The 893-nt window shown below is 40.4% G+C and overlaps 1 protein-coding gene across 1 annotated transcript in view; it reads right to left on the bottom strand.

Annotated features, from left to right (window-relative positions):
- Positions 1–396: 396 nt before the first annotated feature.
- The window catches only part of LOC118479034, a gene marked incomplete in the record, with an annotated part of 14,974 nt that continues 14,477 nt past the window's right edge, over positions 397–893 (bottom strand). The window contains 1 exon segment of the mRNA XM_035973606.1: positions 397–678. Within this exon segment, the coding sequence (XP_035829499.1) occupies positions 397–678 (282 nt within the window).

The raw sequence follows: 893 nt of genomic DNA, 5'->3' as shown, positions 1-893 counted from the left end.
AGTTTTGTGCTAGTTCATATTTCTAAATCATGTTTCTGAGTATTCACGTATGTTTGTTTCATAGCATGTTTGTCTTGGTCGCTTAGTGTCTTCGCCATAGCAATCTGGGTTGTTTGCGCATATTAAACAAAGCGTGTTCAAGAAAAGAAAAAAAAAGAAAAATAAAAAGGAGGTTAGCTATTGATAGAGGCAGGATCACAAAACTGCTACAGAAGCCTTAAGTTACAGTAACATTTTACTCATGCATTAATCAAACATATAAGGTCATGCACACATATTTTAACGAAATCGCCGGGACAAGGAAATCTTTCCGTTATTGACGAATCTCGCTATGTGCCGGTTAAGATACAAATAAAATGCACTTTAAAAAAAAATCTGGACCTAAAAACATCTTCACTATGCGAGTGTTAAGCTACTGGGGTATTCACTATGTGCGTACTGGGCTGTAACTGAGTAAAGTACGCGCTTCAGAATTAAATTTAAGCACAACACGGTAGTCAACATACCTGTGACAACAATAGTGTGGCTAGATCCACAGGCCGCGAGTTTGATGCGGCCTAAATACGAATGGTGAGTGATGTCGCCTGCTCGGAAATCCAAGTTGCCCGTAACGTCATGTCCGTGTTGACCAAACTCTCCACAGCCCCAAGATGTCAGCGCCCTCCCAAGTTTGACGGACTGTGAACAGAAGTTATTGAGAAAGCAATGACAGGTAAGCCAATATTATAACAACACATCAACTTCCTGACCTTCTTCTAACAGCGTGTGTGTATGTCTGAGCTGAGTGTATATGTTTATGTGCATTGGAAGTATCATCATCATCATCATCATCATCATCATCATCATTATCATCATGATCACCATCATCATCATCGTCGTCGTCGTCGTCGTCG

This window comes from Aplysia californica, unplaced genomic scaffold, assembly GCF_000002075.1.
Source record: "Aplysia californica isolate F4 #8 unplaced genomic scaffold, AplCal3.0 scaffold00028, whole genome shotgun sequence".
NCBI classification, from domain to species: Eukaryota; Metazoa; Mollusca; class Gastropoda; order Aplysiida; family Aplysiidae; genus Aplysia; species Aplysia californica.
Note: the sequence above shows the minus strand (reverse complement) of the source record. Positions and strands in the feature narration are given on the sequence as shown.